At 46.1% G+C, this 16,587-nt stretch overlaps 1 protein-coding gene across 3 annotated transcripts in view; it reads right to left on the bottom strand.

The window, feature by feature from the left end:
- PAPOLG (poly(A) polymerase gamma) overlaps window positions 1–16,587 on the bottom strand; it is a 465,484-nt gene that overhangs the window by 208,551 nt on the left and 240,346 nt on the right. For all 3 annotated transcript variants that reach the window (XM_085612363.1, XM_085612362.1, XM_085612364.1), the window contains exon 7: window positions 11,541–11,652. In XM_085612363.1, the coding sequence (XP_085468489.1) occupies window positions 11,541–11,652 (112 nt within the window). The remainder of the gene's footprint in view (window positions 1–11,540; window positions 11,653–16,587) is intronic.

Here is a 16,587-nt window from a genome sequence, read left to right on the forward strand (position 1 = left end):
AGGCAGATGGGGTGCTATAGCCCCTGATCTGCCCCCATCCTCCGGGGATGGCAGTGAGCCCACTAAGCAAACAAGGAGATGGGCAGAGCGCTGAAACTTTTCAGACACTCAACCCCAGTCACAGATATGGGTTGAATCCATCATCATTCTTTAGCTCACCTTGCCACCTCAGTTCAGACCCAGCTATATGCAAATCAGTCTTAATCCTGTGCCTCATGGGAACAATCCAGCCCGAATTGACAAGCCAGGTCTTCCCTAAACCAGAAACAAGCATTCCGGGACTGGTTTCTGGGTAACACCTTTCATCATCCAGGCTAGCTAGACTCCACTGGCAAAGTGAGCAAGGGACCCACGTCTGGGCATACCCTGCCAACTTCGGGCGAACAAAGCAAACACAAGGAGATGCTAGATGGAGCGATGAAACTTTTCAGACACCCAACCCCAGTCACAGATCTGGGTTGAATTAGTCATCATTCTGTAGCTCACCTTGCCACCTTAGTTCAGACCCAGCTATATGCACATCAATCTTGACCCTGTGCCGCATGGGAACAGTCCAGCCCAAACTGCCAAGCCAGGTCTTCCCTCATGGGAACAGTCCAGCCCGAACTGCCAAGCCCACTAGGCACCAGGGATTACTCTGGCTTTTATACGTAGGGGTGTGAGCTTCCCAGAATAGGCATACCAAGCCCCACCCCAATAAAATATCCAGTCTTTTCCCCCCCTCCCCTCTTACCCAGGGTGGCTGAAAGCGCATTAGGCACAGACCATTTCTCGCAATATGCCTAGCTGTGGATTTTAGGCACTAGTGCAGCCGGCAGAAACCTAACAAACCTTTACACTTTTTTTTTTAAACTCAACACCAAGGGAAAGCCAGGATGGGGTGACTTGTGTGGCTCTTACCAGGTTCTGTTACCCAGAATCCCTTGCAAACCTCAAACTGTGTATAAAAAAAAAACATTTTCTTCACATTTCTGGAATGGAAAGTTCTGGAATCTGCATAGATACACACACTTCCACCAACCCAGCATTCCCCCAAGTCTCCCAATAAAAATGGTACCTCACTTGGAGGAAACGTCTTAAATTGTACTGCGGAGACATAAAAATTATCGATTACAAATAGATGTTTTGTGAGGGAGTCACCTGCATTTTTGATCTTGGGCTCAGAGGCCATCTAGGGAAAACTAACAATCAAGCCTAGACATTTCTGAAAACTAGACACCCGGGGGAGTCCAGGAAGGTTCGACTTGCGTGGATTCCGTTTTCCTACCCAGAATCCCCTGTAAACCTCAAATTTAGTTCGAAAACCCCCCAAATTTTCCTCACATTTGTCTAGGAAAGTTGTGGGATCACAGGGCTGACCAATTTACTACCAAGCCGCGTTCTCCCAGGTCTCCCGATAAAAATGGTACCTCGCTTGTGTGGGTGGACCAAGTACTTGCAACAGGCAAGGGTCTAAAACGTATTGTGGCAACAACAAAATGACCTACCACCAAACGACCTGGTTTGGCAAGGTGGGCACCTGCGTTTTTGGTCCCGAGCTCAGCTGCCATCTAGTGAAACCTACCAATCCCAGACATTTCTGAAAACTAGACAACCGGGGGAGTCCAGGGAGGTGTGACTTGCTTGGATCTACCAACGTTTGTCTGCCCAGAATCCCCTGCAAACCTCAAATTCTGAAAACAAATGTGAAAAAATATTTAAAAAATAATAAAAAATATCAAACTTTCCTTACACTTGTGTCTGGGATCACTGCGCCTGCACAATGTCCTACCACTCAGCATTTTCCTCAGTCTCCGGAGGGAAATTATACCTCACTTGTGCGGGTGGGCCAAGGGCCTGTGACCGGGAAGGGCCAAAAAAGATAGGGATGAGGGGATAGCACAGCGAACTCCAAGCTCTGTCTTTTTTTATAAAATAGGTTTTAGGCGATTCTGCATTGGACACCCACACAAGCGAGGTATCATTTTGATCGGGAGACCATGGGTAACACAGTGTTGTAGGAAATTTGTGCCAGCACAGTCATCCAAGACAAATGTAAGGAAAATTCGATTTTATTTTAGCTAAATTTGTGGTTTGCAAAGGATTCTGGTTAGGAAAATGTTGGAGGATCAACACAAGCCACACATCCGTGGACTCCCCCGGACGTCTAGTTTGACACATTTGGGATTGGTAGGTTTTCCTAGATGGCCACGGAGCCCGGGATCAAAAACGTAGGACACTTGTTTGCAAAACAAGGTCTTTATTTATTTTTTTAATCGATAATTTTGAAGTTTCTACAGCACGCTTCTGGCCAGTCCCCATCGTGGGCACTAGGCCTACCCACACAAGTGAGATACCATTTTTATCAGAAGACTTTGGGGAACGCTGGGTGGCTGGAAGTTTGTGGCTCCCCACAGGTACTAGAAATGTGAGGACAACGTTATTTTTGACAGTTTGAGGTTTACAAGGGATTCTGGGTAACATAACTTAGTGAGAGCCACACTAGTCACCCCATCCTGGATTCCCCTTTATGTCTAGCTTTCAAAAATATGTATGTGTGCTAGGTTTCCTTAGACACTGGGAGAGCTAGGGTCCAAAATCCACAGCTATGCACGTTGCGAAAAAAGGGTCAGTTTTCACTTGAAAAGTGATGCATCCACGTTGCATTTTGGGCTGTTACTTGTCAGGGGTACTAAGCCTACCCCCACAAGTGAGGTAGCATTTTTATCGCGAAACTTGGGGGGAATGCAGAATAGTAGAACAAGTGTTATTATCAATTGACTTTCTTTGCATTTCTACCTTCCATATGTAAGAATTTGTAAAAAAAGAAGTCATTTTGAAAAATGACCTAATTCACATGATTGTATGGGTAATCACAATTGGAGATGTGCAAATAACCACTGCTTCTTAACTATATTTTGCTCCCATTTTGGAAATATATAGGTTTCCTTGGTACCCATTTTTCACTCTTTAGATTTTACTAAATGAATTGATATATACCCGGTACACAATGAAAAACCATTGCAAGATGAAGCTCAGTTATTGTCCCCGGGTTCCTCTGGTTCTCAGTGAACCTGCAAGTCCTATATATCCCCACAACCAGAAGGGTCCAGCAGACATAACGGTATATTGCTTAAAAAAAAACAACAAAAAAAAAAAGTCATACATAGAAGTTAAAGGTGAAAATGTTGGCACAACTGGCAGTTTTCTTTCAACTCAATATCAATACTTTTTATTTTCAACTGTTATGTTACTTACCCAGTAAGCATCTGTTCTTGGCATGTAAAGCTGCAGAGTCACACACTTTGCATACTCCTGCCATCTAGTGTTGAGCCCAGATGTTTCCAAGTTGTTTTCTTCCAAGAAGTCTTTCCAGTCACAAGGTAAGGTGAGTCCTCCTTTCGGAGACAGTGCGCATGGGCATATACTCCATTGTTAGATTGTTTTCCAGCAAGAGGGTGTGAATGTAGTCAATGAATGTAGTAAAGAGATGTCCATGCGTAGATCATAAAAACTACAGGTGGCCGGGGAGGAGGGTGGGCGCATGTGTACATGCCAAGAACAGATGCTTACTGGATAAGTAACAATCTGTTCAAGGCATGTGTGCTGTAGATACACATGCTTTGCATAGACTATATAACAGTATTCTCCAAAAGCGGTGGCTAACCAGTAGATGTTCCAGTTGTCGGGAAAAGTGTCTTTAGCACTGCTTGCCCTACATTGGCTAGTTGGCGTGCTAGTACATGGACACAATAGTGTTTGGTAAATGTGTGAGGTGCAGACCATGTTGCTGGTTTACAAATATCAGCTATAAGAATGTTACCTAGAATGGCCATAGATGTCCCTATTTTGCCAGTGGAATGCGCCCTAGGGGGTATAGAGGAAGTACATTTAGTTTTTGCGTAGCAAGTTTGAATCCACTTAATCCATCCTGAAATGCCAGATTTAGAAATAGGATTGCCTTTGTAAGGTGGTGTCAATGAAAAACAGTTAATTTGTTTTACGAAAATCTTTTGTTTTTTTGGTATAATACAATAAAGCTCTTCTGACAAAGTGTGTGAAGAGTTAGTTCTGCTACTGAATCAGGTTGAGAAAAGAACACTGGTAACTCAACTGATTGGTTAATATGGAAAGCAAAAACCACTTTGGGAAGGAATCTGGGATTGGTGTGAAGATCTACCCTATCTTTATGGAGCTGAAAGAAGGCTTCTTCTAAGGTTAATGCTTATAGCTCTCCAACTCTTCCTAATGAAGTGATTCCAATTAGAAATGCAACTTAATATGAGATAAATTGTAAAGTAAACTTGTGTCGTGGTTCAAAAGGTGGACCCATACGACTTGAATACAAAATTAATATTTCACACTGGTACAGGTGGAATTCTAGGTGGTATAACTTTAAGCCCTCCATAAAGTCTTACGACAGGAACTTTGAACAAAGACAAATGCTGTTGGTTTTGCAAATATGCAGCTACTGTTGCAACCGATGTGTAAGCTAGCCCACATCGCTGTAGGTTTAAAATGTAGGAAAGAATGTTCTGCATAGAAGCATCTAGGAGGTAGAATTTTGTTGTTACTGCAATAAACAACTTGTTTCCATTATGCGGCATAGCAAGCTCTGGTAGTAGGTTTTCTAGCTTCCTTTAGAATAGCCATACAGTCTGGTGGCTAATTTAAATATCCAAACCGCTAAGTTGAGCTCCTTCGGATTTGGTCGAGTGATTTCTCTATGGTTCTGACTGGGAAGATTGGATGTGAGATGTAGCTTTGATGTGGAACTGAGAGCTCTAACAGGTTGGGGTACCAATGTTGATGGGCCCATGTGGAAGCTATTAAAATAGTGTGAGTGATTTTTGTCTGAGTTTCTAAACCACAAACAGAAGGAGTGGGAGTGGAGAAAAAGCATAGGCAAATAACCCGGACCAATTCATCCATAGGGCATTGCCTGCGGATAGATTGTGTGGGACCCAGGAGGCAAAGTTTGGGCATTGTGCGTGGTCTACTGTGGCGAACAGATCCATTTGTGGGCATCTTCATTGTTGAAAGTATGGAAGGAGAACTGGAGGATGAAGTTCCCACTCGTGTATTTGCGGTCTCCTTCTGCGGAGGTCAGCAATTGGATTGTTCACTCCTGGGAGCTGTTCTGCTAGGAGGTTAATCTTGTGATGGATTGCCCATTTCCAAATTGTCTGAGACAGGCGTGACAGTTGGAGACAGTGTTTCCATCCTTGTTTTTGTGCATAGTACATTGCTGTCATGTTGTACATGCGGACTAGGACTACTTTGCCTGCGAGTTGACAAAAAAAACTTTCAGTGCTCGAAACAGCTGGGAGTTCTAGGTAGTTGATGTGGGGGGATGCAAGTTTGTCGTCCCAGAGACCCTGGATTGTGTGATGGAGATGTGCACCCCAACCGGTGAGAGATGCATCTGCTGTTAGCACGATTTGTTGAACAGGGTTGATGAAAGGCTGTCCTTTTGATAAATTGTGGATTCCACCACTGCACAGAGCGACGAGCGCGGCTGTCTACCAACACTAGATTAGTTAATTGACCCTGTGACTGATTCCACGGCCGTGCTAAGCATTCTTGTAATGGATGCATGTGTAGTCTTGCATGAGGTACTATTGCAATGCAGGATGCCATCATTCCCAGTAGGCGCAATGAAAGTCCTGGCTGACAAGGTTTGGAACTGCAGCAGTAGAGTTTGGATATTGGAAATTCTGGCTGCATTGGGCAAGGCTAGAGCCGTGGGAATATTGAGTGGCTCCCAGATAAGAATATCTGTGAAGACTGTAGGTGAGACTTTTGAATGTTGACCGTGAAACCTAGTTGGTGACGTAGGTGTAGCATGATCTGAGTGTTTTGTAGACCCTCTTGGTGTGTGCTGGCTTGGATAAGCCAGTCGTCTGGGTAAGGGAAGACATGAATTTGTCTTCTGAGATGAGCTGCTACCACTGCAAGCAATTTTGTAAATGCCCTGGGAGCAGTAGTTACTCCGAATGGAAGTACATTGAACTGATATTGTTTGCAGGCTATTATAAATCTGCGATATTCGCGATGAGCTGGATGAATAGTAATGTGAAAATATGCGTCTTAAGTCCAGTGTGGACAAAAAAAAAAGCCTTGCTGTAGGAGAGGAAGAACCTGTTGAAGCGTTACCATATGGAAATGTTCCGATAGTAGTAGTGGCTTCACAGATACAAAATTGGTCTTAAGGAACCGTCCTTTTTGAGAAACAGAAAAAGATTAAACCCCTGAACCTTGGTACTGAAGAGGAACTGGTTCTATGGCTCACTTTTGTAAGAGATTGCACCTCTTGTTTGAGTAAATGCAAATGGTCTGGCGACAATTTGTGAATGAGAGGTGGAATGTTTGGTGGATAGGAGGTGAGCTCCAGGAAATAACCATGTCAGACAAGGTGTAGCGCCCATTTGTCGGTTGTTATAGGTTGCCAAATAGGGAAAACTATTGAAGCCTTCCCCCGACAGGTGTTGAGTGATCGGGTGGTGGTGGTGGTGGGGGGGGGGGGGGGGGGGTACGTGTGGTCAGTCACCGTTTACTAGGGGAAGGGGTGTTGCATGGCGTGGCGCCTTTACCCCTGCTTTTGGAATGGTTTCCTCTATATACTCTGCAGAAGCCTCTAGAGGGAAAGGATTGATTGCTGCCATTGTAAGAGGAAGTATTTGGGTCTGAGGATGTGGTCTTGGACCCCGCTCTGTAAAATAAGGAGAGAAGAGACTATTGGATGGGGACTGGAGCACTCCCATGGATTTTTTATCCACCCTTTAAGTTAAAATACATGCTCTGACAGGGTCTTTAAAGATATCAGCATGCCTCATCATGCCTGTAAGCATAGGGAGCGTTTGGCTTGACCTTTGTGTGGACTTAAGGGTTTCAAATACAAAGTTAAGGTTCCTTTATGTAATGGCACCCCATGATACTCTCCAGCTCTAGCAATGAGCTGTTGATAAGCCATATTATCTGGTGGTGATGGCTTTGCTAGGTAAAGGTCAGACTCATTGTCTACTGAGGGTAAACGGTGCAATCATTCCATGAGTCAGTAGGCAAATGAGCATCACCACCATTCTTTTGCTCACTTTAGAGATGGAACTTTTGATTTTTTAAAGGGAAGGAGTGCAGTATTCCAAAATACACAAATAGGAGGTTTTCTAAACATTACAAGGTGGTATACAGGCATTAAGGGAGAGGCTGAAAAGTAGAAAGCACATCAATATTTAGAGATGTTGATCATGCATAAATAGGGGGGTAACAAGATAAAATAAAAACCTTTGATATGTCACTAAGATGCTATTGGACTGAAGGTCCACAGTAGAGTGTATAAAGGCAGGGAGTTTTAGGGGGGGGGTGAAGATTTGGTGCAGTTTGTTGTATTAATGGCAATGTTGTAGATTTGTAAATATGTAAATTATAAAGCCAACTTCATACGATTGATAAAAATATTTTTTGATTTACAGCCCTGATTAAGTCCGTAGGGGCGAAACGCGTTGGCTGGGCTGCATCGACTGCTTTTGATGAAAAGCATTGATTGAATAAAAGTTTTTGAATCCATTAAGAGAAAAGACTCAAGTGATTTTTTTTTTTTTAATGGGCTGATAATTAAGGAATGAACATTATTCTTCGAATTTTGGAAAGAAATCAAGGATGGACTTTTGCACGCTCCATTTCTTCTAAAATTGTATTCATCACCATGATCCACATCTGGATTTGTATGTGGAGATACCTGAGGAGTTCCATGTAAGGGATCTTCAATTATTAACTGTGGAGACGATGGTGGGGATGGAGAGAGTTGTGGAGCAGGATAAACAGGGCTGGTAGCCATTTCCTTCTTCCTCTGTAAGGGAGTGATATCAGTAGTGTCCTCTGCAGGAAGTTTGTGTTTTGCTGGAGTTTTAGCAAGAATATGTCCAGTATCAGGATTAATATACATTTTCTTCTGTTTGAGAGCCAATTTGGCCGTAAAAACATCTACAATTGGTTCTGGAGGCTTAGGAACACTGTCCTGATTATTTCGGTTCCGAAAGTAATTTCGGCTGACTTGATTCCGAGCTGAAAGGCTTGACAGATTGTTTCAGGGCAGAGTCGAGAGGCGGGGCGTCGGAAACATAGTCTCTGCCAACCTTAGCCAGAAGGCAGAGGTGGTGCACCAGCCTTATGAATTTTGGAAGAGGATTTAGGGGGTAAGGGGTCTTTGGTAATCACGGCACCCTGTCCCAGAGGCACATCTTCGGACTCCAGATCGATCTCAAAATCAGACTCTGGAACGGAGACAGCCTCTGTGGCGGACACCTCGATCTCTTCTTGGTCAGAATCTTCCCCCGAAGATAACCAGAGTGGGCTGGATGGATTGCATCTCTTGTTGCAGAGTCAGACAATTGCGTAGTCTTTTTGGACCTAAATGACTTACAAGCATCGCAGTGTTCCTCCTTGAGCTCCGGAGAGAGGCACAAGTTACTAACTTGATGTAGGTCAATGCAGGGATATTTGGTGTGGCACAGAGGACAAAACTGGAATGGAGTCCGTTCCATCAGAAGGCTGGACTGACACAGTTAGGCTGGACGGCCGCCCATGAGGTTTTTTTGATCGAAAATGGAGTTTGTTGAACGATTTGATAAGTGGAGAAGATGGACTAATCTCTTTTGGATGTTTTCGGCTTCGAAGATTTTTTTCGATTCAGACATGGACTGTTTTGGATCGACAGTCTTGATTTTTACAGAGCTCAGCTGATGCCAGACTCTCCATGACCATGCATTTGGTGCAGACAATGGCCCGAAGGCCGTGAAGGCCCAACAGCAGATATTTGTACCTTGGGTGTAACTTTTTGGGGCACTTTAATCACCGTTTCCCAGGTGTAAGGGTTTCTGAGTCGGAGCTTTGTTCTTTAGAGAAAGTACCCTCATCTGCAGCAGACGGGTGTGCCTCCATTTTGGTTTCCAGTTCTAATCAAAAAGGTCTCCCTGCAGCATCTATGATGCACCGGACATTTGCATTCATCTTGCTTTACAGTCCCGAAGTCTCTTCTGTGACCTGAAAGTTTTACAGGCCTTGCAGTTTTGTTCTTGATGATTCGGTGAGAGGTAGATGTTAAACACTTTGTGTAAATCGGTATGAGGGAATTTTGAATGACAGGAAGGGCAGAATTTAAAAGGTGTCCGTTCCATACCCTTAAGTAGTTTCTGTATAGGAAAAAACATGGAAGAATTTACGTCCGAATGGAATCTTATACGATTTTGGATGTATAATAGAATGATTCTTGATCAGTAACCATATAGACTGATAGAAAAGGATCCTATTGATGGTGTCGACCGGAGCAGAGGAACACATGACCGAGCCAGACCGTGGAAAAAACCTAATTGAGTCGATGACCATGCCCAATGCAAGCAAGAGGAGGAGTCACTATAACACAAAGAACTTCTTCCCAAAAAAACAACTAGCACACTTCCAAGCCCAACACTATAGATGGCGGACTTATGCAAGGTACATGTATCTACAGCCACACATGCCATCAAACACAAACACATACATATATAACCTTTGCAACACTGAAGCCACCAGCCATCAAATGCATATATTTTATAAGTATGTCATTGCATGTAGTTTCTTTGTAATACTGCTTACTTGCATAATCATGCAGAGGCATAAAATACACAAGCCAGAAAACCTACATGCACAGAAGAGTACCCTGCTATTCCAAAGCATGGGGACACACAACAAAATAAAACACGTAAAAATAGTTCATCATGCCTTAGAGGAACTGGATGCTGCACATGGGACCATACAGAAGGAAAAGCTGTATGCCATGCCTCCTGCGGACAGTATCGGCAGCTGGCTCCAGTTAACCAATTACAGGTTGATAAACCAAATCAGTAATCATCCTGGGAAGGCTTGGTGGTCATTTGGAAAAACGCTCAAAGCATGTTCCAGCCTACATAACATCAGTTGATTACTGAATATGAGTAGCCATGGTGGGAACCGGGTTAGAGTCTCGGCATCAGTTCGCCCCATGCCTATCAAAAAGCACAATTGAAATACATTTATAGCTTTAACACAAAACAATGGCAAAACCTAAACAAAATGCCATACAAGTATTTACAAGTTTCAAAACAAACTCCCGTCGGGGAAATGTACAGAAACCAACAAAATCAAGCAACGACCTCGGCGTGGTGGTGGGCAAGCAGTGTTGTGGGAGGGGTGAGCAGGATGGCACAAGGAGATTTAAGGGTGAAGCTGAAACACCGAAGACTGGCTTGCCCAGAAAATGAAGTGGCCGCAAACAGTGCACAAAGTAAACAGAACAATTAACAGAGTAGAGGCAGGTCAAAAGAAAACAAGCATTGGCATAGCCAATAGGTCTCGCCTTTGGGACCATAAGTGTATAGCCATGCAACAGTTGCATAACTAAATACTTCTAAGGTCCCAAATGCAAGACCTATTGGCTATGCAAAGCGGCCGCGAAAGTAAAAGTGATCGCGTTCAAACATCAAAGCGGCCGGGCGGCCGCTAAAGTGAAAGTAATCGCGGCAAAGCACCGCGCGCGCACATGCACTGTAGCTACAGGCTGGCCTGGTAGCACTTTTTGGAGCCCTCTCAATAAGTCTCGACAGACCAGTGCATGCGCTGGGTCAGGCGAGACCTAAAAAGGGCTCTCAAAGTATCCTAAATAACCTGAAGAGCAAGAGCACATGTAACAAAGGCAGGCCTCATGGGAGGGTCCAAAAGGAGGGCCTACTAAGAGTATTCACCAAACAAATTCAGGCATTCACAAAAGGACGGTACGAGGAACCAATGAGAAAGATGGTCGATGCTTGAAGTCCTTACTGTAGATACACCACGTCTCAGACAGCATGTATGCGCTGCCTACACAAGACCGAAAACGGATAGTGATTTAAATGGAAGCCAGAGAAGTCGTGTAGATTTCACAGAAAAACATTAAACTGAAGTGCTGTGCTACAAGGGCCACAGTAAAAGTTTTATTAACTTCAGATCATCCATTCACATAATCCCTATCAAGCCAGAAATGCAACCCATTTCACCTAAACTACTTATAATCCTTTGCTCCCCATTCATCAGATCGCCACACACATTCCCCAATTAGAGCTTCACCAGAACAATAACTTGATCAATAGCTTGTGAAGAGAGGAGCCTTACATTACCACCACATGCTATTACACCCTACACCAAAAACAAACACTGCTTCCTTCAGAGACCGCACTAGAATCAGCCAATGCTGGCCATTTCCTTCAACTCTCTGGTCCTGAATACTTTGGCATTTCCCTTTTGGCATTTAGGTTCTTCCACTGGGGCATCAAATGTTGTAATGCTGCAATGCTCTAATATTAGTCACCTGAAATGCAAACCAAGACCTTCAACTTTTTAAGCATTCTTATGGTAAAAAAACGACTCTATAAACATTATAAACACTGAATGTTTATTTGAATGCATCACAGTTATGTTGAAAGTATAGTACGTAACATTTCAGATAAGCAGACAATCCAATTTAACAAATAATCCCACTGTAGATTTGCGAAATAAAGAAGAAATGTTACCATTTAAGCTTCTTATACACCGTATATCTAGGCTCTTCAAACGTGAATCATCACGGAGATCCAAATTGTCAGGAATAGTCTGCATGGCCAGCCTTGCAAATACAAGATCAATCTGAAAAATGTGCATAACACAGATGACCAACTTTAAATTGTTTACCTGTTTAACTATTAAAGTGCTACGCATTTTGTTGAAATATTTTAAACCCATCATCCTTTAATCGCTTTTCAAAAGCTGTTTTGCAGCCTTCCTGCCCTTAAACCTCAGGAAGGAAACTATTGTTGAGAGAAGACATTTTGGTAAGCACCGTTTCTTGGCATTCCATAAAGTAAACAGGCATGATTTATATCTATGTGCCTCTGTGAATATTCAAACAGATTAGAATCAAGATCTTTAATGTTGTAGCAGCAATACTTTTGCAAACATTTGTGAGATTATGTATTGCACATTTGAACAAGTTACTTACCTTCGGTAACGATATATCTGTTAGAGATAGATTAGTTATAGATTCCTTACCTTAGAATTACTGTCTGGCGTCAAATTGGATCCGGAAAGTTTTTCATCAGCAGTGCACATGCGTGTAAAAAGGTGGCTTCGGTCGACTCCGCGTTAGTCGTTGGCATCGTGGTCGCCGGGATGATGATGCAGTAGCTACATAGACGCCGCCCTTGCGCATCGACGTCAATTCTGTACACTACTTTCCACGTCAGAAGCGCAGAGCCATGCAAGACACTGACCACTGGTGCACAAAACTAGGGCCCTGAAAGGGAGTTTTTAACACTAGAGATCACTTTTCAGAACAGGGAAGATGTGTGGGGAGGTAAGGAATCTATAACTAATCCATGTCTTACAGATGTATCGTTACCGAAGGTAAGTAACTTGTTCATCTGAAAGACAATTAGTTATAGATTCCTTACCTTAGAATGGATATCCCAGCAATACCAACCCCGGAGGTGGGTCTGCAAACAAAGTTTACACCAGAAAGTCCTGGAGAACAGAAAGGCCAAAGAAGCCATCTCTCCAGACTTGGCTGTACAGGCAGTAGTGTTTTGTGAACATGTGCAGCGATGCCCATGTAGCTGCCCGACAGATGTCATGAAGGAGAACTCCACGTCCCAAAGCAGTGGTAGCTGCAGTTGCCCTGTTGGAATGGGTGCGTAACCCCACTGGAGGATCCTTCTTCGCCAAGGAATAACCAGCTTTGATGCACAAAACGACCCATCTAGAAATGGTCTGGTTGTGCACGGCCCGACCTTTTGGCGCCCATGTAGCCAATAAAGAGTTGGTCATCCATACGGAATTGCTTTGTGCGATCCAAATTAAAGGAAAGCACATGTTTTGGATCCAGGCGGTGGAGCCTCTCTTTGGAGGGATGCGGAAAGATGGTGGGCAAAGTGATGGTCTGTCCAATGTGGAAAGAAGTAATCACTTTCGGAAGGACGAGTTTGGAGGACAAACTTGTCCGGATGAACAGCCAGAAAAGGAGATTTAGAAGACAGAGCTTGGAGCTCACTCACCCTGCACGCAGAGGTGATGGCCACCAGAAAGGCAGTTTTTAAAGGCAAAAGCTTGAGAGGACAGTTATGTAGCAGCTAAAAGGGAGCGCACATACGATAACTAAGTTCAAGTCCCACTGGGGCATTACGAAGGGAACATGAGGAAAAAGATGAGTAATGCCCCTTAAGGAAGCGATTTACAATAGGGGACTTGAAAAAAGAAGACCAGGAAGCCCAAGAAAGGCTGAATTGGCTGAGAGGTAGGCCTCAAGAGTGCCCAGAGCAGAGCCCTGCTGGGCCAAAGAAAGGAGGAACGAGAGAACCTCAGAAAGGGGTGGAAAGAGGATCCACAGCCTTTGCTGCGCACCATGTCACAATTATTTTACATCTGCAGGCGTATACAGTCTTAGTGGAGGGACGTCTTGCTGCCAAGATATCACAGACTTTGGGAGGAAGGTTGAAAGTCGTTAACTGCCGCCGCTCAATCCCCACACAAGGAGGTGGGGGCTGGACAGGTTTGGGTGGAGGACCTTCACCTGCTGCTGTGACAGATGATCCTCCTGAAGAGGCAGTCGGATTGGAGGATCGATGGCCATATGTAATAGCTCGGGATACCAGACTTTGTGCCCAATTCAGAGCCACCACAATTACTTTGTCCTGGTCGCACTATGTTGTTCAGCACTCTGGGCAGAACTGGTATAGGCGGCAAGGTGTATAGAAGACCGCAACTCCACTCGCGACAAAAAGCGTCACCGAGGGAGTGCTGCCTTGGAATTTCCAACGTGCAGAACTGCTGACATTGGGCGTTCTCTTCGGTGGCGAATAGATCTAACCAAGACTCTCCCCAATGTTGAAAGAGACATTGCACCAACTCCGAGTGAAGACGCCATTTGTGATCCATCAAGCATCTGCAACGGAGTTCGTCCGCCCTGGTGTCAGCGAACCTGGTGTCAGCGAACCTGCCAGGTCCTGAACCACCAGGGATATGCCATAATGTTCCAGTCATGTCCAGAGGTGGAGGGCCTCTTGACATAAGGTTCACGACCCCACCCCGCCCTGTTTGTTGCAGTACCACATGGCAGTGGTATTGTCCGTGAACACCTGCCCTTCTCTTCCCCGGACAGAGGGAAGGCATGCTTTCAGTGCAAGAACGGATTGCCCGAAGGTCTAGAAAGTTGTGGAACCCGGACGCTGCCGAAGACGAGAAGCCTCTGATCTCAGTCTCCCCCATGTGGCCACCCCATCCCAGAAGTGATGCATTGGTCACAACTGTGAACGCTGGTTGGGGAAGGGAGAGGGATCTGCCGTCGACCCAATCCTGGTTAGTTAACTACCACTACAGTTTGAGTGCAGTGCCCTCCGAGATCTGGACGCAATCGGACAGGTTCCCCGGATGTTGTGCCCACTGAAACTTCAGGTCCCACTGCAGAGCCCGCATATGCCATCTGGCATGGTCCACCAGCAGGATGCAGGAGGCCATGAGGCCAAATAGCCTGAGGGTCATCCTGACCAAAACCCAGGATAGAGGCTGAAAGATCGGAATCATAGCCCGAATAGCCAGGGCTCGCTGTTCAAGAGGATAGACCTGAAACTGCATTGTGTCCAGAACTGCTCACATGAAGAGGAGATTGATAGGGAGTCAGGTGCGACTTCGGCACGTTGGAGAAACCCTACGAATGCAGGAGGTCGGCCATAGCCCGGAGGTGGGAAACGACAGCCTGGGACGAGCCCACCTTCAACAGCCAGTCGTCGAGATAGGGGGAAGACTGGAACCCCGGATCTGTGCAGATAAGCTGCGACCACCGCCATCACTTTCGTGAACACCCAAGAGGCGTTGGAAAGGCCAAAGGGGAGCACGGTGAACTGAAAGTGCTAGTGGCCTACCGTGAACCACAAGTAATGCTGGTGGGCTGGCAGGACGAGGCTGTGAAAGTAAGCGTCCTGCAAGTGTCCAACACTATGATCCAGTATCCAGGGTCGAGGGCAGACAGGACCTGAGCTAGCGTCAACATTTTGACCTTCTCCTGCCGGAGGAAGCAGTTGACATTCCTGAGATCCAAGATAGGACGCAGGCCCTTGTCCTTCTTGAGCACCAGAAAGTAGTGGGAATAGCAACCACAACCTACTTCTGGGGCAGAAACTCGCTTGATGGCTCCCTTGGCCAAGAGAGCCCTAACTTCCTGTTGAAGAAGGGCCAGATGATCCCGAGACATGCGATGGTACAGAGGTGGCATGGCTGTGGGGGAGGGGGGGGGAGAGTCTCGATGGGGAGGGAGTAGCCCCTTCAGACTATCTGAAAAACCCTCCTGTCTGACGTGATGATGCGCCAGTGGGGGAGGTGACAGCGAATCCTGCCACCCACTGGCGATTGGTGGCCCTGGAAGATCAGACTAGGAGGGTTTGGAGGCTGCTGCAGAGGGGGGCGGTGGGGGACTGGCCCGCTCGCTGGTCCCCAGAACCAAGACGGTGGTTCCTACGTCCCTGGCAGGGGCTGAACAGCTTGTGGCCCTGGGTGGAATGTGGTGGGGCACCCCCCTTCTGTAGCCATGAAAGGGGCGAAAAGCAGACTGCGCAGGGTGGATGGTGGAGAGGCCCAAGGACTTGGCAGTAGCCAGAGTCTCCTTAAAGCGCTCTAGCCTTGTTGCCGAAGAGGCAACAGCCATCAAAAGGCATGTCCATAAGAGTGGATTGGACATTCCTTGAAAAACCAGTCAACCTCCGCCAGGCATAGTGTCGAGGGGCTACCGACATGGAAATCGTCCTGCCTAGCGAGTCGGTGGTACCCAGTCCATAGCGAATCGTAAACTATACTGCGTCACTCCCCTCATCAACTGCACGGGAGTACGGCCGGGGCCTCCTCCGGGTACAGGGGCAGCACAGGGCCACCGTATCCCACACACGAGCCTGTAACGGCCCAACAGACATGCGGTGTTTACCGGCCGCAGTCCCAAGCTGGAAGAAGAAAACAACCTCGATAGTCCAGCTTTTTGGATTCCCTAATAGGTGGTGCGTTAGGGAATGCGCCTTTGGATGTGGAGGCTTGGACCACCAAGCTCTCAAGGGTGGGGTGTTGGAAAAGGAAAGTGGGGTGCCCGGGACCACACGGTGGCTTTGGACAATCATCCTATCCATAGAAGCTCCTGCGTTGGACCAGGTGCCCAAAAGGATATTGGTGAGGGCTTCATTAAAGAGGCAGCAGGGGCTCCAAAGAGCTAGCTGCCGGTTGAAGCACCTTAGTCAGGAGGTTAGTCCCGACTGCCACCGTAGGTAGCTCGAGGTGGAGAGCCTCGGCCACCCTACGCAATACCACGGTATAAGACGCTCCCTCCTCCGTAACCACGGTAGGAGGCGATAACATGCCAAGGTCTGGTGAGGTATCCAGACCACTGGCTTCCCCCAGTTCCTCTCTCCAGTCCGGTTCGTAACCTAGCTGGTCAGTCGGGGGTCTCCAGACCCCTCCCAGTCCTCCTTTCCTTCAGCTGGCTGCCAATCTAGTCTCAAAGAGCCAGGGATTGAACAGGGGCATAAAAGTACCAGTCTGTGCCGGATCCGG

The sequence above is a fragment of the Triturus cristatus genome, chromosome 6, assembly GCF_964204655.1.
Source record: "Triturus cristatus chromosome 6, aTriCri1.1, whole genome shotgun sequence".
Taxonomy (NCBI): Eukaryota; Metazoa; Chordata; class Amphibia; order Caudata; family Salamandridae; genus Triturus; species Triturus cristatus.